Raw genomic sequence first — 24,399 nt, forward strand, 5'->3', positions numbered from 1 at the left:
TAGATTCTTTTTTTCATAAAAAGATGATTTTGGCACATGTATTATTTTGGGGGTATTTTGCAGGGGAGACCGGGTCTTTCTGTGCAGTTCAGGTTGGCCTTGAACTCACTGTGATGTTCGTTCCTCAGTTTCTTGAGTGATGGTGGGATTGTAGGTGTTTCCTATCATGCCTGAGTGTTTACAGCAAATTTAGACATTGGTGGTTAGGATTTTCACTTTCAGGTGTTCTATTTGCAGAGGACTGATAGTTAACCTTACAGCTTTTATTTTTTTACAGTGACACTGCATAGTTTTCTTCTTGAAAATACAATTTAGAGTTGGGCCTGGTGGCACCCACCTGTAATTCCAGCACTCAGGAGACAGAGAGAAGGATCATGTGTTTGAGGCCAGTTTTCTCTGTTTAGTTTGACTTTGCTTTGAAGAGAAATTTGCATAGAAAATGAATCCATTCAACAAATATTTAGTGCTTATATCATATTAGATGCACTTTTCTTTATGGGCACTCATCGTGGTGAACAGAAATCCTATCTTGTTAGAACCTACATTCTATCAAAATACCATGTTTTACCTTGGTGGCATTAGGCCCTCCTATTACTCAATTTGGATATAGACATAGTCTGCTGCTCTTAAAAGATAAGTGTTGTAATACATGTTTGTCCCTAATGTTTGTGCTGTGAAGAGTATGTATTAGTGTATGTGCTGCCGGAGCAAGCACAAGAGTACGCATTAGATTACTAGTAGGCCCAGGTTGAGTTAGAGGTGACCTCCTGACAAGTTAAACAGAATGATCCTGGTTCTGAAGTAACATTTCTTCAGCTTCCTGTATGAAACTATTCATATAAGCTTTTATTCTAAAACTTTCACTGAATAGTCCAAGATTTTTCCAAATTGAGTTTTATGTATATAAATCTGTAGCAATTCATCGGAGCTTATTATAATTGAAGATACAGTCCAGAGGGCTTTTTAATAATATATACCGTCTTGGTAAGGAACAGATTAAATCCTAACTTCTTGAGCAAAACTAAGATATTTCATTTGTAGAGAATTATTTGCTTTCCTTTGCTCATCTTCACATAGAAAAATTTTAAAGTGAAATTCATAGAAAGTGATATCTAATGGTGCTAAAAATAGCTGATAATTGAATATTCCCAACTTGACAAGAAAAATAGAATTTCTGTTTGAGAAACACCTCTTCACTGTCTGTTTCTAGGCTCTTAACGCGTAAAGCAGAAATTTATGTATTTGGGAACTAGAACTTAGTTACAACTGAGATTAGTACACTGGCTCTTTGTTGCTTCATCTATCTTACATGCATTCAAAAATGTGTATATATGCATGTGAGTTGATGTATGTATAAATGTTGTGCTATATGAGTTGTTCACTGTAAGACTATATTACTTCACAGACTGAGATACTGTTGATTTTTAAATATATAGTTTTATGTACCACAGAGACATGAATTTTAAATAAATTAGGACATAGCAATTTTGAGATGAAACTCAATTTAAAAGATGCTGCTATGTTGAAAATATGACTTAGAATTAATAAAATACTTTGTTTCAAGGTTTAGGAACTGTGGAAATTACAAAGGAGTGTATAAAGATAAATGAATCTAAATTATGTGTAGCTGCTCTCCAGCAAACACAAAATTAACTTGGTACAAATACTTCAAATTTGTGCATATATTTTCTTCCACTATTGCCCCCCATGCACATATTTCTTTAAATTAATTGTGTTATATGTTGTACCCTTAGTATTTTCCTGGGTTTTTTTTTTTGTTTGTTTGTTTTGTTTTTTGGTGGGGGGAATACTGTAAAGTATTGAATAAATACCTTATTGAATTGCCTTTCTTTGTTGATCATTTAAATTGTTTTTTATTTAAATTATATTACAAAACAAGTCATGATAGACATGTTTATCTGAGTCAAAGGCACGAATACATTTATATTCATTATGAATACTTTATAGAATTATCTTGAAATTTTTTCAATTTACAGTCTTAGTAGCTATGTATGAAAAGATAGTCTTTCTTTTTAATAATTTTATTTTTATTTATTTATTTTGGGTTTCAGAACAGGATCTCACTGTGAAATTTAGGCTGACCTTGAGTTTACTATGTAGCCAGGGTTGGCCTTGAACTCTGTTTCAGCCTCCCAAATGCTGGGATTACAGGAGTGCACATCCATGCCTGGCCCTACTTTATTCTTTAGCTCATTGTTTAGCAGTATGGACAGAGCTGTTTCAGGAAGCTTTAAACACATTTTAAATCCAGGTGTGTGGTGTACACCTGTAATACCAGAATAGGAGCAGATAAGACAGAAGTACTGGTATGAATTTCAGGCCAGCCTATGCTGTATATTGACTTCAAGGCTAGTCTGAACTACACAGTGAGACAGTCTCAAAATACCAAAGGAAAAAAAAGTAGATATTTCTCAATATCTGGAAAATTATGTATTCTAGAGTTTTGAGCATACATTGATTACCCAACAGTTTTATCATTTAAGGCATAGTGTATTGAAGAAATACCAAACTTACAAGTGGTAATTTTTACTGTTAGTCCTGGCTTTGCCGCCAGATAGCTACATGACTCTGGGAAACATCATCACTTGACATATCTGAGTCTCAGTTTCTTGATCTGTAAGATCTGACACACTAGATAATGTTGGTGATATATTTTCTTAAGTTTGCCAGGCCAGATGTATGGGCGTGCATCTATAATCTCAGCACTTGGGAGGCAGAGGCAGGAGGACTGTTGTGAGTCTGAGGCCAACGTGTGCTACAAAAAGCTCAAGATCAGCCTGAACTACACAGTGAGATCTTGTCTTTTTTAAAAAAAAAAAATGGGGCTAGGGATTTAGCTCTGAGTTGTAAGTCCCTGCCTGGCAAGTGCGAGGTCATGAGTTAAATCCCCATACAAAAAAAAAAAAAAAAAGTGTCACAGACTAGGTGACTTAAAATAATAGAATGTATTCTCTTACAATTCTGGAGGCCACAAGTATAAAATCAAAGTATTGGCAAAGCCATGCTCCCTCTGAAGATTTTAGGAGAAAAATCTTTGCTGGCCCTTGTTGGCTTCTGATGATTGCTTGCAGTCCTTGACCTGTCCATACAATACTCCATTTGGTGTTTATCTTAGTGTGGCCATATTTGTCTGCATGTTGTGTCCAAGTAGCAAAAACACTCTGCTTAAAGCCAGGCATGGTGGTGCATGCTTATAATCTTAGCACACACTGAAGGCTGGAGCATGAGGATTGCTGTGATTTCAGGGCCAATTTGAACTACATATAGCAAAACTTTGTCTCAAAAAAATTAAATAATATACACTACTCAAGAGTGTGGTGACACACACCTACCTGTAATCCCAGCACTGGGCAGACTGAGACAGGAGGATTACTGTGATTTCAAGGCCAGCCTGGGCTACATACTGAGTTTAAGACCAGCCCAAATTACAGAAGTGAGATCCTGTCTGTTTGAAAAAGCAAATGAAAACCAAAAACAATACACTATTCATGATTTTACTTAGAGCCTACGCTAAAGCAGTTGCCTTAATTTTATTATGTATGCAGAAACTCTTTCCAAATGTTACATCTAAAGCTTCAGGGTAGATACAAATTCTGAGGGGATAGCCTTCAACTTCTAATAATCCATGGAATTTCTTCCGGTATTAACATATGTTTGGTTTTTGCATGGTACTATAGTAATAGAAACCTATAAACATTTTCTTTTCGTTTTCTCTTTATATGTTTTTGGGGACAGGCTCTCACTGTATGTAATCAGGGGCTGTTCTTGAATTTATAATCTTTCTGCCTGAGCCTTCAGAGTGTGCTAAGATATAAGCATGTACCACCATGCCGAGCTTGTTGTCCATAAACAAATGGAGGGTCAGAGAGTTCAAGTAAACTGTATGCGCAGAGTTGAAATTTAACTATCTGGCCTCAGAACTATTGTTCAAGTTGGTAGTTACTTTAAGGATACCGTGACTTACCAAGTTGTTCAAATGGCCAAATTCTACCCCTCTTTTTAGTAGAGTGCGTTGGAATCCCATTTTTCATTCTGCTCCAGCATTTGCCAGCATTGCCTGAGTTGATCAGGTCCTTTCATGAGGTAAGTCTAGGTTTAATGATAGGTTATTGAGTTAAAAATTTGTTCTTGTGTGGAAGAGTGAAGAGATAGTCGGATTTTTTTTTTTTCTTTTGAAGGCCTCAATTTGTTTTCTGATAACATTAATTTTCTTAAAATAGTATATTTCCAAAAAAGAAGTATATGGGGACCACTGGTAGTTGACTCTGGGATCCAGACCCAGTTTCTGTTCTGTTAGAAGTTAGGTATTTACTAGGTGTTGTGACTTAAACCTGTATTCCTGTACTAAAAGAGACTGAAGCAGAAGCCTAAAATACATAACAAGACCCTGACTCAGAATACCAAAACAAACAAACCAGAGTGAAAATATGGGTGTGGTAGTGGCACACATAATCCCAGCACTCTCAGATGGAAGCAAGATTGCAAATTTGGGTTGAGTCTGGGGAATTTAGAGACTTAGTGACACCCTTTCTTCAAATAGGGCTGCAGATTATCCCAGTGAGAAAGGTCTATCTAGTACCAGCACCAAAATAAACAAATGAAGTAGTAATTAGATATTCACCTTCTTAGGTCATACTGTATTTATAGACCGTCTTGGGAATAATGATTTCTGTTGCTTTATGAGAAAGAACACAATTTCTATGAACTCTTAATGTACTTTTCTTCATATTATTGGTATTGTTTTATTTGACCAGGTTTTTCTGTTTGTTTTTTTAAGAAAGTGCTCTCATGCCTTAGAGAAGGAAAATAATATATGTGCCTCAAATATGTAAATAAAAGTTAATTCACATATTTAATATTCAGAGTTTTTGTTTGTTTGTATTGTGCTGTGTTTTTGAAACAGGGTCTTGGCTATGGAGTTCAGGCTGGCCTTTAGCTCACTTTGTAACCCAGAGAGTCTTGTACTCAAGTATCCTCCTGCCCCAGCCTCTTCAGTGCTGGGATTACAGATGTGCACCACCACACCCAGCTAATGTTCAGAGTTAATCTTACAGTTAAGAGGCTAGTCAGAAACAGCTAGAGTAAACTCATCCATTTCACTCTAAAGCATTAATTCCTCCGGGAGAGTGGCATGTAGTGTGTGGTGTACCAAGAGTCAAAAACTCAGGACCTCACACTTAGCAGGCAGGTACTACAGTGCTGAGCTATGTTTCTGGCCCCCAACAATTAACTTTCTAGCATGTTTTACTTTTGCATTTTTTCACTATTTCTTTGGAACATACATATTAAAATATCATACTGATAGATAAAACCAAGAGGCTAGCATAGGGATCAGGCTGCTTCTGATACTGAAAAGATCTCTTTTTCTTTAATAATGTCTGATACAGTATCATTTTTTTCCTCCTTTTTCTGACTGGCAGGTGAGATTAGGCAACAGTTACTAAGGGCGGAAGAGTTGAGAAGATGAGAGATATAAAAGCTGTGAAATCTTTTGATTGAGAAGGACCTGAAAGGGAACAATAGAGCTAATACCATTTTCTTTAAATTTTGTAAAACAGTTTAAATTCCCATTTTAGGTAGCCTAGGGTGGTTCATTTGGAACTGGTCTCAATGCAGTCACTGGTTTATTTTAAAATGGATGGGAAGGGGCTGGGGATTTAGCTCAGCGGCATAAGCACCTACCTTGCAAGCAGGCAGTCGTGAGTTCGATCCCCAGTACCGATAAAAAGGAAAAAGACAAAAATAAATAAAATAAAATAAAATAAAATAAAATAAAATGGATGGGAAGATTGACCTCCCCAAAGTGATATAGTGGAATGAATATGTAATAATACATCTTAATTATTATTGCAAATTAAAAGTAATGTTATTTAGGTTTTTGGACAGATTTTTAGTTTCCACAAAGAAATAGTTTCTAGGACTGCATCCCAGTCTTCCCTCCCTCCCCCCTCTTTTATTCCCTCCCTCCTCCACCATTTCATAGGGTTTCACTATGTAGTCCAGGTTTGCCTAGAACTCATGTTGAGCCTCCTGAGTGCTGGGATTCTAAGCATGCATCATCATGTCCAGTCCATCCCAATTTCTTCGGTCCTCGTGTAAAGCAGCGCAGTTCACTTCAGCCCTAAAAAGGTGCTCTGGAGCTGGTCAGCCCAACCATCATTCTAGCTCTGACTCAGGGAGCAGAGGTGAAGAATATGGAGATGCTTTTGGCCTTTATCTTGGGTTTCTGCCAGTTGCTGTCTCTTTTTGGGTACATTTGTGCTAAGGTTACTGTCATTTAGGCTGATGGATACACCCATGCCTCATTAACCCAGATGAAACCCAGAATGTTATGAAAAACTTTTTCTGGGATGATACATTTCTTTTATGTGGCTGTTAAACATATACAAACCTTTTCCCAAGTAAATTTTCTTGTGCAATGTAACAGTTTATATACAAAGTGTCATTTTAAAGAAATACGGAACTGTGTGCAGGTAGCACATACCTATAATTTCAGCTAGCTAGTCAGGACGCTGAGAATTGCATACATGGTCCAGCTGGATCAAATTAGTAAGATACAGTCTCAAAAGAAAAAGGGTAAGGGACACAGCTTAGTAGTAGAGTGCTTGGCTAGAGTATGTCAGCCCCTGAGTACAGACCTCGGTACCAGCAAAGGGAAAGAGGAGATAAACAGACCTCTCAGTGAAGCTTTACTTCCAAGAACCTTTTCAGCTAGGCTGAATTTGTTTTGTTTTCTTTTGGCTATTCTTTTGTTTTCTTTGACCGTAAATTTCTATTATAGCACCTTTATAATGTTTTGTGTACTTGTTTGTTCAAAACTAGATGAACCTAAGTTCCTTATCTGTTTCTTTTCTTACTCTTGGGTTTTACTTGATAGGTATTCTGTAAACATTACTGGAATTAGTGTATTTTACTACTTACATTCCTCTTATTTGTTTTTTTTTTTTTTAAGCTGATTTCATTCTTTTGGTAAAGGTACAGTATAAATTAAAGCTCCAGGGTTTCATTTTATTTGTTACGCTTAACTTACATACATATCTTTGTATGGATTACTTAATTTTAATAATATTGTAACTAATAATATTGTGTTAATATTTCCAAATACAAGTTTACTTAAAATTACTATTTATTCCGAAGACGTGTAATCCAAAATAACAAGATCTGCCTTTTTCTAGTTGCAAAGGTCAGAAATCTTGGCAGGGTCTCTTTACTTCCATCATTATCCTATAAACACAATGGTATATATTGTTGACTCTGTCCTCATTTGTGTGTTTGTGTATGTATATATGTGTAGATCAACACTTTGAGCAGCCATTCTTCTTGCTGCTGTTTGTTCTCTGTTACATATATCAACAGAGTAGTAGACATTGATCTTATTTATAAATTAGATTATTTCTTCTTTCTTCTTAAACTGTCTGTTAACTCCCATTGACAGTAAAAGCTGGAAGTACTGACAAGACTTAAGACCCTGTAAGAGCCTTTATTACCTTACCTTCCTAATTCCTAATTCTTGTCTATTCCAGCATTGATACTTTTACATTGTCTCTTCCCCTAGATAACCTTAAAGTTTGTTTCTATCTGTTTATCAAATCAGATTTCTTTCTGCCTAGAGTTTACATTAGAATTTTTGAAAGAGCTTTTTAAAAATGGAGAATACCCAGTTTGGAGTCATGATGTGCACCTTATCCAAGCACTAAGGACTCTGAGGCAGGAAGATCACCAGAAGTTTCAGGCCTGCCTGTACTACAAAGCAAGACCTTCTCTCAAAAAAAAAAAAAAAAAAAAAACAAAACAAAACACCAAGAAATAAAAACCTGGTCCCATGCCAGCTATAGTCTGATAATATTGCCCAAGTCATCCTCTTGCCCCTAGGCTAGGCTTGAATTCACTGGGTAGCCCCTCAAACTTGTGGCAGTCCTGTCGCAGCCTCTTAAGTGCTGGGAATATAGGTGTGCACCACCATGTCTGGCTTGGCTAGGTGATTCTAGCACAAAATTTTCATTAAGAGTTTCCTGTCTCACTTGATCTCATTTCCTGGTGTGAATGTGAGATCTGAATTTGAAATTGTCAAAGAGAATTTAATCCGAAGTATTATTTATGAAAAACAGGTACAGTTTTGGTTGGTTTTTAATTGTGAATTGTTTCATTTTTGTTTCACTTCTTTCTTTGCTTAGGTATAGCTAGTTGAGCTACCTTACAATACCTAATACCTAATACCTAAGCTATACCTTAGGTATAGCTAGTTGAGCTATCTTACAATGGTAGCATATTCAGTTCAGTAAACTTTTAGCCCATTTGTAATTTAACTATAAAACCTGTATTACTAATAATAATTCAGTAGTTTTCTTGGTAATAGAGAATGAAATATATACCATACCCTGATAAAGATTGAAAATTCCGGATATCTGATTAAAAGTTGCTGAATGACTGCCAAGACATGTAGGTCAACGCATTCAAGTGGAAGAAAGAAGAAACTTTGGCCTGAGTCTTATACTTTACTGAATAATCTGCAACCACTAGGTTTATACTAAAATAACTCTTGAAAACCAAAGATGCTGTTGATATAGTTTGCTTCTAAAACAATATAAGGGGAAAGGCATCTGGTAAACCAGCTCTATACCCCCAACCCTGTTGAGAGTAAATCTAAAATCATTTTGTAATTTATACCACTTATGCTCTTTTTTTCTCCCTATCTGCTCCACAGGGATTGATAGTTCTTGGGGAGGCATCTCCTTCAGAGCATACAACAGACGTGTTACTTCCACTTGGTTCTGAAGTGAAGACAGATCATGGGACTGATAAATTTGTAAGTATAAAAGGTAGAAAAATATAAAACAAGTGAGAATTTAGGGAGCAGCCTTGGCACCATTTATTAGTTTTGGCATTTCAAGGTCTGAATTTCTGAATTAGGGCAGTATACAGGGGCCCCTCTTCCAGCTGTGTAGTTGACTTTAGAATTGAAAAGCAACTTGTAATTCTCAAGTAGTCATAGCCAGAACAATTATGAAATTAAAGTATATTGTTTGGAGTCAGGGTCCTGGGTGTAGCTCTGACACTTTTTGAAAAGTACACTAACCTTTTTGGACCACTATAATGCATAATAACCTTTTCCACAAAATGTTGCACTACAGATAAACTTTTTTTTAAGATTGAAAATCCTCTCAGTGAGCAATTCTGTTTTTATAATAAGGATAAATTTGTCATTGTGATCTTTTAGTTCAAATCTCTTTCTTCTATGATTCCTTTCCTTTTTCTGTTTCTCTCAACATTAAAACTTTGCTTTCTGAATTCTCACAGAACTTATTTTTTCCTGTCAGCTTTTATTTTCCCTCCTGGATTTATCTACCTTTTTTCCCAGTGGTTCTGATAGTTGGTTGGTAATGTAGGATAAAAGCAAGCACTGTACCACTGAGCTACATCCCTGTCCCTATGAATATTACTGCTTTTTGGGGTAAGTCTCAGTGACTTAAGTTAAAAATTCCACAGTTCCATGACAGTAGGGTTTTTTGTGGTGATTATTTTTTCTAGAAGGCTAGTTAAGTTGGCTGAGCAGTCTGATTAAGTTGTGAGTTAAACTGCCTTAATTTTTATTGTTTGTTAGCATAAACTCCTATAGTACAGTAGAAACTAACTCATTTTTGTTAAAAGAGATATTTGTATCTTTGAAAGTCTTTTACCTAGTTTTGAAGGCCAATCACTGTCACTATAGGTAAAAGTAATGACATTAGCAGATTGATGGTTCTGAAGTCAAAGATAGCTGTGAATTAAAAAACAGAATGCCAAATCTTGCCATTATTTAAGTCCATAGTGCCACTGTTCATGTACACAATGTGAGTTGATTATATATTACCAACAGAAATTTTTTAAAAAAATGAATTACAGAATTTTGGTGACTGTTCTAGCCAGGATAAAAATAAAGTGAAAGAGAGAGAACTTGGGTAAATTGGAACATAACTATGTACCCACACACATATTCCTTAGGGTCTTGTCCCTTTGCCTCATCCCCATTCACTTGTATGTGTATAATCTGACTTTGTCTTAGATTTTAAGATTTTTGACCAGTTTCCTCATGTTGTGCCGAGGGAGTTTTTATGTTGCATAATAGAATACTTTCTAGAAAGAATAACATAAGTTGTCAGTATTTTGTTTTCAAGGAGAGATTAAGCCTCCTCCCCACTGCCTTATGAATTATCAGTAAATACATATACTTTCTGGAAAGCCATCAGAATATGTTAGAAAAAACAAAAGGTGGGCCAGGGGGTTAGCTCAGTAGCATAAGCACCTGACTGGCAAGTGCCAGGTCATGAGATCAATCCCGGGCACCAACAAAAAAGAGAAAACAAAAGACAATGCATTTTCATTGCCTTCAGTGGAATATCCTGTAGGGCATTTATTTACTAAAGGTCATTAAGTGACTTTACCATGTTTTCATTGCTAAATATTTGTGAAGCTGTTCCTAATATACATCGTTTGTCAGACTTTTTTTCATTGTGAGAAGTCAGCCTTTTTGCTACTACTCATCTTCTTAAAAGAAAACTGACATCTTTTGGTCTCAGTTTTGCCCTTAAAAATCTGAGGTCACTATGGGCATGGGGGTGCATGGCTATAATTCCGGCACTTGGGAGGCTGATGTAAGAAGGTTGCCACGAGTTTGAGGCCAGCCTGAGCTACATAGTGAGTTCAGGGCCAGCCTACAGAGCAAGATCCTGTCTCAAAAAACTGGGTGAAGTGGAGGGAATCTTAGGTCACACTCAGCAGAGGGTAGTTATAAATGTTCATGCTGAGTTTTTCACCCCTCCCTTTTGCATTGGGGATTGATCTCAGGTATGCTCTTGCTGCATCTCCAGTCCTTTCATTTTTTATTTTGAGATAGAGTCTTGCTAAGTTGATTTGGCTAGCATTAAACTTGGCAGTGTTCTTAACTCACCCTCCACATCCAAGTAGCTGGGATTATAAGTCTGCACCAATACTCCCAGCTTTGACTCTCACATTTAATCAGCCTGTTCTTTGTTTTATTGTTCACTTTTGCCTTAAAAGTATTTGCTGCTCTTTTGTATTATTTTCATTAAAAATACCTTTGAAAGACAGTGGCTTGATGTCTTGAGGTTTTTTGTGGTTCCTTATAGTTTTGTATTTTTGTTTCTGAAACTCAGCAGAGTTAGCAACGACAAAGCAAACTAAATTTGTCAACATAGTTTCAAGAAGTTAGAGATAATTCTCATACCAATAATACAGTGATTCTGATATAAGAGAGAGTTAGACAAGTGGCCAGACTGATAGTGTATTGGTACCAATTAATACAAATAGTCATTGGAAGGAAAAGTTCTGGAATAGCATCACTAGGCCATATCCAAAATCTTAATACTTTTTTGAGCAGTAAAGTAATAATGGTTAGCATATTCCTTAAGCAAGACATAATCAATTATAAAAATAGATAAAATAAAGTTAAGTAGTTATAGAGTCAGGTGCCTCCTGGGTGGGCTTGATAGATAATGTTTCTATGTTAAACTGAAAGGTTTGGATTTTGAACACAAAACTTGTCCTAATGGACCTCCCTCCTTCAAAATTTTGGAAATTAATTGAGCTTTTTTGTGCTATAACAAAGTAAGGAACATTACCTGGGATGGGAAGGTGGAGCTTTTACAAAAATACCCCTCTACTTGGGGAATAGTTCAGTCTGGCTCATATTTGAAAGGTATAAAACAGTGGAAGAGAGAAAGTCAAGGTCTTTGACTTTGTAACTACTGATAAAGCCATCTGTATTCAGATAAATGCCACTGTGAAATAATATAATTGCTGAACAGAGGCTGTGTCCCTGGAAGGACAGAATGTGAAAAGCTGATGAGAGTTGTTTTTTGCTGTTCCAAAACATGCCTGTTATCTTTCCCTCCTTTTTCTTTCCTTGCTCAGATAAATAGCAAGTCATTTTCACCCCAATTAAGAAAAAGTAGTGACCATAGAAGAACTAACTTGGAACCTATACATGTTGGTTATTAGGTGAGGAAAAAATTTCATAATAACTCAAAATCAGCAAAATTTTAGACCAGAAGTCTTCTTGGGAAGAAATGAGGACCTTCCGAGTCACATGCTACAGATTTTTTTTTGCATTCAGCCAGAAAGCCACGTGAATTTTGTCAGGATGAAATGTAGAGATATGACATAGGTGGAAATAGAGAAAACAAATAGTAGCAAAGAAAGACTATGATGATGGAGAAAGGCCATGACATACAATTGGTATAAATCACTTCAGCTTTTGAGCTGACCTATGAAAGACACATGTTCAGGGGAGATGTTGAGATGGGCAATGGAGTGCAACATTTTGAAGACTGAGCAGAGACTGTAGAGAACTTAGCAGTTACCTATCGCAGCAAAGGTAGAATTTAGACTTTGAAGCTCAGTGAGACTCAGTAAACACCTCAGGTTTTACATTAAAAGCATCAAACTTTATAAGTTAAAGAATATTTCATTGGACTAAGTAATTTACTATAGGATTAGCGAAAAAAGCATGTTATGGTTTGGGTTTGTTTGTTTGCTTGCTTGCTTGTTTTCTCAAGTAGCTGCAAAGTTTTGCTGTGAAAATGATGTGAGTTATTTGAGTTGGTAGTAGATGACCTAAAAGGACTTCCCCTCCCCGACAGTTTGGCATGTTTTGGATAGATCAATTAAATGCCATGTGAAATTTCTAAAATTCTTGTCCTATAGAATACTATTGAAGTGTATAATAGTTTCAAACAATATTAATGCTGTTTCATGAGAATATTATGTGATCATTTTGCCTATATCAAGCACATTCTATTTCTTCTTAAAGTTGGAGTAGTAATACAAATCCACTGAGAACCAAACACATTGTTCCCTTTAAGATCTGTCAGATTCATTTGGTGGCAAAATTTCACCCTAAAATGCATTTTATAAGACTTCATACTTTTAACCTTCTCATTTATTTTAAATATTCATAACATTTAATACCGAAATCTTAATGTTTTATTTTCAAGGTGCTTGCTTTGCATGTGCAATGAATTTTTAAAGTTTGATGAATTCCCATTATAGGTTTTAGTATGTGGCTTTTTCCTACTTTTGCGGATACTTGCAAATTAATAATTTAAGATATATGATGTACTTTTAACAGTGTTTACAAGTAGATACACATTGATGTTTTTCTGGGCTTTGCATTGTTTGTCGAAAAAGAAAATCTGTCATGGTCTGTATGTGAACTTGCTGAAGAATAGTGTAGGAAGTGAATTCCAACAGGGAGGATACTGGGGCCTGGCAGTATCAGGAAATCTTCATGTGAATGAAATCTGCTTTATTAATGCTAAATATTTTCTTTGGTTCTTCTTTTTTTTTTTTAATACTTTATGGACAGACTGTCTTGATACGTTGTCCAGGTTGCCATCAAACTCTTGGCCTCAGTCAAGCATCCTGAAAAGCTAGAACTAATTTATATACCATTTTGCCTGGCTTAATGTTTTTTAATTAATTAAAAAATTTTTTTGTGGTGTTAGAACTTGAGGTCAAGGCCTTTTGCATGCTAGGCAAGCACTCTACAACTGAGCTAAATTGAAATACAGTCGGTCCTTTTTTAGAAAATTAGAAGCCCCAGTACTGAGGTCAAGGCAGGGCCAACAAAAAAACCTGGACTTTCAGATGCTGTGATAAATTCATATTTTGGGGTTAGCCCACCTATGGCACATGTGCCACAGCAGGCATGCAGAGGCCCCTCCACAAGCCTATGAGTTACTTTTTCTAAACTAAAACATTAATTACACTGTTGCTCCTTGGCAATAGATAAATGGGTTTTGGGTTGCAGCTTGTGTACTCAGTCTCTAAAAGATTTGCCTATCCTTGTAATCCTCATTGCAAGGCTTATAAAAGCAGGGCCTTTTAGGTAAATAGTTACATCTGTAACTATGGACCAATATGTGATTATGTAAAATATTGAACATGTACTGAGCCCTGTGATAGTGTCCTCATTTTTGTCCAGAATTTCACATTGCATTTAGTTGTCATGTCCACTAGTCTTTAAGAATTTCTGTTACAGACTTTTATGACCTTCACTCAAGGTTACTGGTCATAGCCGGGTGCGGTGGCTCATGCATGTAATCCCAGCACTCCGGGAGGCTGAGGTGGGAGGATTGTTGTGAGTTTGAGACCAGCCTGGGCTACAAAGCGAGCTTAAGGCCAGCCTGAACTGCATAGTGAGACCCTGTCTCAAAAAAGACCAAAAAAAAAAAAAGATTACTGGTCATTTATTTTCTGTAATGTTCTTAAATTGGAGTTTATGCATTAATGGTTATACATTATTAGAAGTTACACATTTTTCATAGGAATACCACAAAAATGATGTTGGGCCCTTTCTTCTCAGTGCATCGTGTCCAAGGTTTTATTGTATTGTTATGACTTTTCTTCAGGTGAAAATTGATTTATTCACTGGTTAAGGTTGTTTCTGCCAGGTTTCTTTGCTGTTAATTTAGTAATTTTCCTCTTCTAATAAATATGTCATTGGAAGATACTATGTGAATATTCTATTACTCATATTTTTATCCACTGATGAATTTTTCCTACAATAGTTGTTGACTTTTTTTTTTTTTTAAATGAATGATGATTTTACTGTTCTTTTGGATTTACTTAAATTCTTTGGTGGAGCTATTCCTCCCGCCTTCATGCCAGAAATTGTTTATACCAGAATGGATGTATAGATACTAGTTTTATTCTTTGGGTTAAAATCAATTACTTTTATCCAGTTCCTACGGTTGCCTCATCTGTGGGTACTGAGAATTGTTTTATGGTGGCTTATATCCTTTCAACATGTTACTTTCAGTTTTTGAGTATTCACTTCCTGATACCAAATGTTCTGGGTACATGTTATATTCTGTCTGCTTTATATGTAGTTCTTTATATTAGAGAGCAATAATTTTTATGTATTTTTTTTAAAAATACAAGTTTTCTTGTTGCTACTTTTGTCACTCCAGCCACTATTCTGAACATGTAAAACTAGAAAACATACATACATGCATACATGTACACAAACACGTATCTTTCATTATCTGCTCATCCATGTATCTTAAAAAGCATGAGACCTGGCATGGTGGCACAGTCCAATAATCTCATCCCTCATAAACCAGAGAAGGGAGTATCACTGTGAATTCAGGCCCACTGTGAATACATAGACAAAACAAAAAAATTAGTTCATTCCAGTCCAAAACAACAACCTTCCCTTTTTCCCAAGAAATTACTTGTCCAGTCCCAGTACCCAGTTTCATAATCCACACCTTGTGAGAAATAGTAACTTATATTTGTGTACAATGTGTTAGCTCTCTTAAACATTCACTAGTTTTGTTCAGCAAAAGCTTTGTTTCTATGGCTATCGACAAGTTATGTCATGATTTTCCAGTTTCTATTTATAACATGAGCCGGGTTTTTTGTTTTGTTTTGTTTTGTTTTTTTTGTCTTGTCTTTTTTCATTTTTATCCGTACCAGGGATCAAACTCATGACCGCCTGCTTGCCAGGCAGGTGCTTATGCCGCTGAGCTAAATCCCCAGCCCCATGAGCCTGTTTTTTTAAACCTTATCTTATTCATTACTTTGTGAAAGTGATAGGGAGAAAAAACAACTATTAAGTGAGGCATTAATGGTTTATTAGAAGAAAAACATGCTAAAAATACAAACTTTTAACAGTTTTTAAACAGTCTAAGAAGCTGGACATTGTAGCACAGGTCCCCAGCTCTCTGGAGGCCAAAGCAGGAAAATCATTGGGCTACCTACTAAGTTCAAGACCAGCCTAAATTATGAAGCAAAATCATGTCTCAATAAACAAACAGTCCAAGATAAGTTCTTCGTACTACTGATTAAGGAATCAGTTCTTTCCCTTGCACTTTTACAGTCAACAGTGGCGATAGATGGTACGATGGCTTGGGAGTGTGGGGATAGAGAGGGAGAGAGGAGAGAAAAAGAGGGATGCTTGGCTTACAGCATTTAACGCTGGCAAATTAAATCCTTTAAAATAAATTGGAGCCAGGTGTAGTGGCACATGCCTGCACGCAGTCCTAGCTACCTGGGAAGTTGAGTTAAGAAGGTAAAAAACTTGAGGTTGGCCTGGGCATCTTGGTGAAACTGTCTCAGAATAAAGAAGGGCTGGAGATACAAGTCAGATCCGCGGTACTTGCCTCATATTCTTGAAGCCCTAGGTTCAGTCCCTAACACTCTCATAAAATGAAACAAATTGAACAAAATTTTAAGCTGGGCAATAGTGATATACAAGATGGTTTTGTGAGTGCTATCATTTATTTAGACTCTAGGTACCTATTTTCAACAGTGGTAACTATAAATCTAAAGTTTAGGAGCCATTGAACTTGTAATAACATTATACTGTTTAAAATTTAAAAGTATATTTTCTTCTGTCAAAAATAGGCTTTTTTTGTTACTAATCTGTGAGCATAGGAAAGTGAGGCACATAATCTCCATTTTACAGATGCAGAAATTGCCCATCTTACAGATACAGAGAATGAAGCCAGCTGAGTAACTTGGTAGGAGCAGAATTTTGAGAACCTTCCATTCCCAGTTTAGTACAGTTTCCTGGCAATAGGGCTAGTCATGGAAATGACCAATATAGTATCTATAGGGCAGCAATATTTTGGTGGCTTTAAGCAAAACCATGCTGAATATGATTGATATGGGGGGCGTGAGACATGAGATAATACATACAGACTCAAAAGCTAATTTATTTTAGGTCAGAATAAAAGTTGGGTTATTGTCACCCAGTTAGGTTTTTTTCATTTTAGTTTGTCAGAATGAAATGAAAACTAGCAGAAACTGAGCAGTTTTCAGGTCAAACAGACGTGACAGCATTAATTGGTAATAACCTGTGGTATTTCAGGTAGATGTGACAGCATTAAGTGAATGACTACATAAAGTACATATACATGTGTCTTACGGTAGATTTTAATTTTATTGTGTATATGTGTGCACTTCTCTTTTTACTTTTTTGCTTTTTTACCATTTGGAAAGTAAATGTAGTAGATACTGGTTCCCCAGAAAAATACAACCTCCTCAACCTGTCACCTACCTTTTCTTCAAGGTCTCTTTATCACAATTAGTCTGGTTAAGAGGGCAGAGTAATGACTTAGATAAGTACCTAGTTTACATGACCAGCCTACTTGAATATCATCACTGTTAATCATTTTATGCAGTTTTTCAATCAGGGAAAACTGTTCAGCAACTTGGCTTGGTATCTCTTAAGATTTCTCTAAAAAGTAATCCCTTGGAGACGTGCTTTAGTGAGGAGATTATGGGAGGCAAGATTACCATAATTTTGGTAGTATTAATTAATAGATTTTTGAGATACTTTAATTGCTAAGGCTTAGTAGATGTACAAAGAGTATCTGACAAGGAAGATATTCTCCCAGTGTTCACTTGTTATAGTTTACTTATGTAACTTCCCTATTTATATATGTTGATCTGACTTGTGGATAGTTTGTAATAAGTTATTTAAACCTGTCTTTCCAATCTATTATACTTTCTTGAACTTGTCTGTGACTACTTTTAGGTCTGCAGATCCTTTGATGTTTTTCTTCCAGATTGTGAAGGTCAAAAAGTTCAGCAATACTTAAAGACAGAATTTCACCCTCAAGTACTGGTCTTGAAATATGCTGGTAGCGTTTACAGAAAGAGCTTCAGAACATCCCAAAGCTAATTTGAGAAAAAAATTATATCTTTTCTGTGATGCTTCAGCAGCTTTAGAAGCAGAGAATAGCTGCATTTGCATGTTACCTATCCTGGAGAGGGAACATATGATTGGTATTTAGAGTTCCCTAGCCCTGTCGAGCCTAGTAAATAAATAATTTGATACCATATCTTTTCATGCTCTTACACCCTCTTTTTTCATAATACTTCATGTATTGGTAGAGTTTAAAAATAATAGTGTCAGGTAATTAGATTTATTTGAGATTTTAATTTTGCCTTCTATCAAAGAATAATGTTACATGTGCATATAAACAAACATTATTGCATTCAAATTTCCTGCTAGTTGTCTTGATACTGATGTTACTGTATTCTTTACCTTTAGTAGAAGGTTCATGTTACTATGTAATTGTTTTGCTAAATTTCTCTTACATAGAATTATTAGGGATATTTTTCCTGTGAGTAGGCTTTAAATTCTGACAGAATATTGAAGCTCCTCTTAACACCATGCAAAGCTAATTCTCTCAATTACTTTCTTTTTTCCTCAGCCATACAACTTTTGTTTTGTTTTCAAGTTAGTCATAAGAAATGTTACATGCTTCATAGGATTGAGCTGCTTTCAGGCTGTAAAGTGCTTGTTTGTTAAGTGTTGGTGTATGTTTTGTTTTTCTTCTTACCAGATTGAGTCTGTTTCTCAGCCACTGGAAAACCGTGGTCCCCCTGTTGGTCATATTTCAGAGTCATTGTCTACCAAATCATGTGGAACACTGAGACCTGTTAATGGAGTTATCAACACGTAAGTTTTACCCTTTTTAGTTCTTACATTTGCAGCTTACAAAAGGTGATTTTGGAGCTCTTGGATATTTTCAACTAGGATAATTTAAAGAAGCAGAAATCTTAACTCCTGTTAATATTTTGTGTGCTCGTACAATGCAAATACATTTTAATTAATATATTCATGTTTTTTCCTTTTACCATCTATGGCCTAAAAGGGACTCGGCCTTGATAAAAACAAAAGGTCCTAGAGTATTGTGCATTATCATTATTAGCCATAATCTTGGAAGAAGTTTATCAAAGAAGTTTACTTAAACACCTTGGATCTAGGACAGATTGGTTCCTGCAGGGCCATGTTACAAACATTTACAGTTCATGAGGTGCTTATACAAGTGGATGCTGTGTACACATCCCTAGAAGTCAAGATTCATAGGCATACTAATTATGAAACAACTTATTAACATTTGTGAAATTTATAATTATCTTGCCTATTGCAGTTTTCTAGGCTTTTTTTAAAGTCATTTTTTAGTCATTTCTATTGTACAAGAAAATTTAATTGTGAGAATTGTGACCTTTGTGCTTTGTAGACATAATGGAGTGCTGTAGATCTAAAATCTTATGTGTTACTGCAGACATAGCATCCACACTTAGATTAGCATATTTTGTCATCCTGAAGTAACCCCGATCTACAGAACACTTGCATATATACTGTAAAATTGGAAATAGAAGAGGTAGAACCAGTATTAAGAGGTTTAGTTTCCCGTATTTTCTGAGTAGCATATGCTCATCCTTCCCTTTCTGTAGTCTTCAGCCTGTCTTGGCAGACCATGTTCCAGGTGACAGTTCTGATGCTGAGGAACAATTACATAAAAAGCAACGACTGAATCTAGTTTCTTCATCTGATGGTACCTGTGTGGCTGCCCGAACACGTCCTGTACTGAGCTGTAAGAAACGGAGGCTTGTTCGACCCAGCAGCATTGTTCCTCTTTCCAAGAAGGTCAGTACCAGTGAGACTTGGTCATTATCAAGCAATGAGTCAAGATGTGCAAATAGTGGTATTAGTCTGTTACAACCTTGGTTCATTTAGCTAGCATTTTATACTAGCTAACCACTAGGATTTCCTGGGGAGCTTTAAAAGGGGTCCTAGAGACCCTGATTTGTTATTCTAGTATTCTTTAAAAATTGGATTCCTAGGCTTTAAAAATACTAGGATTCCCAAAGACTCTATTTCAGAATTGAGGCTAAAAGTCTTTATAAAACCTCCAAAAGCCATCTTGGTGACTCCAGCCAGGTTTGGAAGCTACTGGCTTGAGCCTTGTAATAGGAATGGAAAGATTGAAAGTTTTTAACCCATTTATACCAAAGGATGCAGTTACTTTGAATATTTGCATGAAATACATACATGTTACCTAGAAAAATTCTAGAAGTAAGAATTTGAAGTGGAAAAAGACTTCTTTTGAATCCCTTGTTATGGGCATTTCAAAAACACTGGGCATAAAAGGATTGAGTGTTACTACCGTCATCACTTTGAAGGAGGAGAGTATGTTTGTTACCTGCACTATTTTTTTCATGGAAAATAGCAAGGTTGAATGCAAAAAAAAGAATTTCCATTAAATATTCTGAATTGATATTACTAAACATTTATCTTCACAAAGAAAATGGAGATTAGTTTATAGCCATGTGCAACTTTTGATTACTGATTCTTCAAATAGCAGAGCTAGCTTAATTTCTGAGCTAACAAAACAGTACTCTAGTAAAAAAAAGTACTATCTGGTGGTTAAGAGCATCAGTTTTGGAAATTGTCAACTTAGATTTTAAATCACAGCACTTTACTGACCTTTGTGCTTTTTAGACATAATGGAGTGATGTACATATAAAACCTTATCCCTGCTCCTCACCAAAGCCTCAGAGATCTCATATAGCTTGTTGAAGATTAAATGAAAGACCAGTGTTTCTACCATAAAGGGAATACTTCTTAATTGAGTTTTCATTCATTCACTAAATACTGAGCTACTGAACTGCCAATAAAATAAGATAATTTGTTCTAGGTACTGGGAATACCATACTAAATTAAAAAAATCCGTACCCATCTTAAAATAGTCTCAGTAAAACAGAAGATATAACTATATTGTCCTATAGCATTAAGAAAGGTGCCCAAAAGATGCAGCAGCGGGAGATAGAGAATACTAGAGTTGTTGACATTAGTCCTGGAGGTAGTCCAAGGGTTAACTTTGTGAAAGATGAGGAATAACCTAGAAAGGACTAATAAAATGAAGGCAATCCATTGAGTATGATGTGAAGGCAAAGAAATTAAGTGTTTTACATAGAAAGACAGGAATTACTTGTGCTTGATGCTGTAGACAGGTGACATAGATGGAGGCTTACAGGGCCAGAGTTGTTGGAGACACTGATGAGCAGTTTTGGTAAAAGAATCTTAAAGAGTATAACAAGAGGGACATGAAAAGATAATTAATGGAACCATTCATATTTGGACAGTATATTTTTAATACTTGTTTGCTTTATTCAAATGTGCAATTGTATGACTTTGCCATGCCATGATCTTTCTTAAAGGAAAGTATTGTTGGAATTCACTCCTAGTACCATTTCTCCCATCATCTCAAAATACCTGAAATACCAACATACTATATCAGAAATAGCAAAGAGTTAAGATATTTGGCAAAGCTATAATACTGACATCTAGGTCTCTTAAATTTTCATTAAGTCATAATACATTTCAGCATTTTTCTGACAGATTGAAAGGTTGATAACAAAGCAAGAAAACAGTGTTACTATCAGTCCCCTCCCCTCCCCTCCCCTCCCCTCCTCTTCTCTTCTCTTCTCTTCTCTTCGTGCTGGGAATCAAACTCATGACCTCATGCTTGCCAGGCAAGCACTTACGCTACTGAGCAAAATCCCCGGCCCAATGCTTATATTTCTGATCTATTTTATATGTATATATGTACTTTGAATTTTTCATTAGGGCCTATAAATTAGACTTTTACATCGTACCCGCTTAGTGGTGTATACAACCACACAAATATACGTATGTATGTTTTTTTTCATTCATTTACTTTTCAGCATTTTGGTGATTTCGGTTTGCTTTGTTTTGGTGTAGTTTTTTGAGACAAGATGTTACTGAGTGGCTTTGAACTCACGGCCATCCTCCTGCCTTGGATTCCTGAGTGCTGGGATTACAAATGTGTACCACTGCACATCCTTCTAAAAGTGGCTCACCAAGTAAACATTATCTGGTTGGTTTTAGGTTGCTCTCGTGTCCTTCTGGAGTTGGATTCTAGATTCTTCTCATATCAAACAAGGAATTGAACAAAATGAGCAAAATGTGTCAAAGTTTATTTGAAAAAAAGTGAAGTGTGAGGGAGAAATTGGCTCTAAAGAGCAAGCTTGGGTGGAGTAAAAGAGGAAAAGCAAAATGAAAGTACACTCTTGCACAGGAAGCAAAGTGAATTATAATGAGGAAAACCACAATGGCAAGCTCTCCTTGGTACCTGTTCCAAGGTACCTTTTATACTGTCCCAATCTCAAGGAAGCCCACAAGAAATTATGCATATGGGTCCTGAGAGGCGAGTCTAGGATCTCACACCTCAGGCTGACATCAGGACTAGACTATCCTGTTGAAAACTTGGGAGAAATCCATGTGTAGGGCTTTGGGAACTGTTCTGTCAGGTGTTCCAGGGTCTTGTAATAGAGGACATGCCTAATTTCCCAGCCAGTTTTGCCATGCCCTAATCTGTGTCATCACATCTGGCTACTTTAAGGTGGGTTTTTTGGTGGTTATTGGGGTGTGTGTGTGTGTGTTTAGCATTTTGTTTCTTGTGTAGAACATAACCAAATTGATTTATTCTGAAAATTTTATTTGCATAGAGATTTAAATTTTGTATTTAGTTTTGAAAGCAGATACGCAACTGTTATCTATTTTGATAACTAGTTTCATTAGTGACTGACATGTCTTTTTCACACCTTCATGTGGTATTTGTTGAGTTCTTAATTGGATTTGTAGTTCTTCAATGAGTAGAAGTTTTTATTTGTGAGGAGCCATGTATCAGTTTTTTGCCTTATAACCTTTACCCCTTAAAAACTTCCTTCCAGTGGTCTGGGGGAAGTATCTCAGTAGTAAGAATAGTTGCCTAGCACATGTATGGGGAGTCCTAAATTCAGTCCCCAGTATCTCCCCCCCCCCCCCCCGCAGTTTTCCCACTGATTTTAGAAAGTAAAAGAGAACATGTTTGTTCTGTCTTGTTTTTGCACTAAATTAAGCTGATGCCAAACTTTCATTCCTTCTCTGTACTGTTCAACATGGTAGCCATTATCTACATATAAGAAGAAATATTTTAATACCTAACACAGTTCACTAGTGGGGATGTTGATCAACCATTAAGATTGGTCCCAGTCCTTTTAAAGATTGATAATTTGTGAGAGAAATCTTAGCTATATTGATTCAGTATTCTGATTTTCCTTTTGTGACATATGAAGATGGAGATTTCTTTTTTCTTAAAAATTCAGAGTGAGGGGTATTGGGAATTGAACCAGCCCTGTTTTGAAATGTCTCTTAAAGTCTTCTCTCTTGAGAACATGAGGTCTGATATTGAAGCTATGACTTACTATACTGTATTGGCATGCCCCTGTGTGTGTGTGTGTGTGTGTGTGTGTGTGTGTGTGTGTGTGTGTGTGTGTTTACTTTACCTGATTGGTTGTAAAACCTATAAGAAATATGTGAAATTAAATACGAATTTTGCAGAAAAATAGATCACTAAAATAAGCCAAATAAAAACTGAACAAATTCAGTACCTTATTCACACAGGTAGTAATTCAAGTATTCAGTAGCCATGAGAGTAGGGAGCAACAGTAAGCAGTTTTTTATTTAGCCCTTGTTGAATTTTCTTCCATTATAGGTCTGATTTTTGCTTCCTTCAAATTTGTAGTTATCTTTCTTTGAATAAGTCTTTTTACCTACATTATTGTTTATTGTCTTCTTGTTTAGTTCTTACTACTGTTAATGAAAAAGATAGTGCTATTTCAAAGGCTTTTGGCTGCAGGAATGCCAGACTGATCAGACTGTCACTTTGAGATGAGAGTGTGGTCAGGTCCTAAGACTGACGGCTCTCACTTCAGCAGGATTATATCAGGGAATACAGATGGGCCTAGAAAAGGGTTCAGGAGCTGGGATAAAGTTTGGATAAGCAGAGAGTCTTTGTTACTTTTGTCTTTAAAGCATAATTATGATTGGTAAGCTGAGCGTGATGGCACACATCTTACTGCTCAGGAAGATCACTAGAAATTCAAGGCCAACCTAAACTATATTGTAAGACCCCATCTCAAAAAACAAAATGCCAAAACAAAAAAATCAACTCCAGACTCAGGAGGGCTGACAGGTGAGGAAAAGATGTTGTTTACTTACATTTTTGAGAATTTTTGTCTTTCTTGAATTTACAAAAAATGTTTTTTACTGCAACATTTTTTTTTTTTTTTCCCTTACTGGGAATTGAATTCAGGAACACTGAGCTACATCCTTCCTTTTTAGTTTTTTATTTTGAGGGTCTTGCTTAGTTGCCCAAGCTGACTCAACTTTGTAATGCTTCTCCTGCAGCCTCCTAAGTAATTGGAATTATAGGCATGTGCCACCACAGCTAGTGTTCTTTTTCTCTTGCTCTGAAATGTTTCTTGCTTGGTGTGGATCTTCTCATTTCTGTTTTGTATTTCTATTTTTTTAAGAGAATAAAACCAAGCAAAACAAAACAGGACAAAGCCAATCAAAACAAATAGGTGACATAAGACTTCAAAGCAATAGGTAACAATGGTTACCATAATGTCTCCTGCTGTCTTCAGAATACCTGCAGATACCTTCACATACAGTAAACAGAACAGAACAGAATAAAACTAATAAAAACAAAACAGTGAATGCAATAAAGG

General features: G+C 36.1%; 1 protein-coding gene across 4 annotated transcripts in view; it reads left to right on the forward strand.

Annotated features, from left to right (window-relative positions):
• The window catches only part of Kansl1 (KAT8 regulatory NSL complex subunit 1), a 176,222-nt gene that overhangs the window by 117,419 nt on the left and 34,404 nt on the right, over window positions 1-24,399 (forward strand). For all 4 annotated transcript variants that reach the window (XM_023563369.2, XM_003465917.5, XM_023563368.2 and 1 more), the window contains 3 exons: window positions 8,726-8,827; window positions 18,378-18,493; window positions 19,276-19,468. In XM_023563369.2, coding sequence (XP_023419137.1) covers window positions 8,726-8,827; window positions 18,378-18,493; window positions 19,276-19,468 — 411 coding nt within the window. The remainder of the gene's footprint in view (window positions 1-8,725; window positions 8,828-18,377; window positions 18,494-19,275; window positions 19,469-24,399) is intronic.

The sequence above is a fragment of the Cavia porcellus genome, unplaced genomic scaffold (assembly GCF_034190915.1).
Source record: "Cavia porcellus strain 051 isolate PalLab524CR breed Dunkin Hartley unplaced genomic scaffold, mCavPor4.1 scaffold_32, whole genome shotgun sequence".
Lineage (NCBI taxonomy): Eukaryota > Metazoa > Chordata > Mammalia > Rodentia > Caviidae > Cavia > Cavia porcellus.